General features: G+C 59.4%; 1 protein-coding gene across 1 annotated transcript in view; it reads right to left on the minus strand.

Annotated features, from left to right (window-relative positions):
• Positions 1-8: 8 nt before the first annotated feature.
• The window catches only part of PI16 (peptidase inhibitor 16), a gene marked incomplete at its 3' end in the record, with an annotated part of 4,693 nt that continues 4,457 nt past the window's right edge, over positions 9-244 (minus strand). The window contains exon 5 of the mRNA XM_009870848.1: positions 9-28. Within this exon, the coding sequence (XP_009869150.1) occupies positions 9-28 (20 nt within the window). The remainder of the gene's footprint in view (positions 29-244) is intronic.

A 244-nucleotide genomic window follows, 5' to 3' on the forward strand; every position in this document is an offset into this window, starting at 1 on the left:
GCTGGAGTGGTCTCTTCTACAATGGGTTCTGGTAAGAGATGAAAAGTGCCAGGGGTTAGGGCTGGGGTCAGCTCACCTCGAGGGATCCCTGCACTGAGCAGGGGCAGCAGAAATCAGCCAGAGGATGAAGGAGCAGCAGGGCCATCCCTCACGCTGGGGTTCCCAACGTGGAGACGTCTCATCTCCCTCACACAACCTCCTGCCCCTCAGGACCAGGACATCCCCATGGGGCAACGATTGCTGG

Source organism: Apaloderma vittatum, unplaced genomic scaffold, assembly GCF_000703405.1.
Source record: "Apaloderma vittatum isolate BGI_N311 unplaced genomic scaffold, ASM70340v1 scaffold9146, whole genome shotgun sequence".
In the NCBI taxonomy this organism is placed as follows: Eukaryota; Metazoa; Chordata; class Aves; order Trogoniformes; family Trogonidae; genus Apaloderma; species Apaloderma vittatum.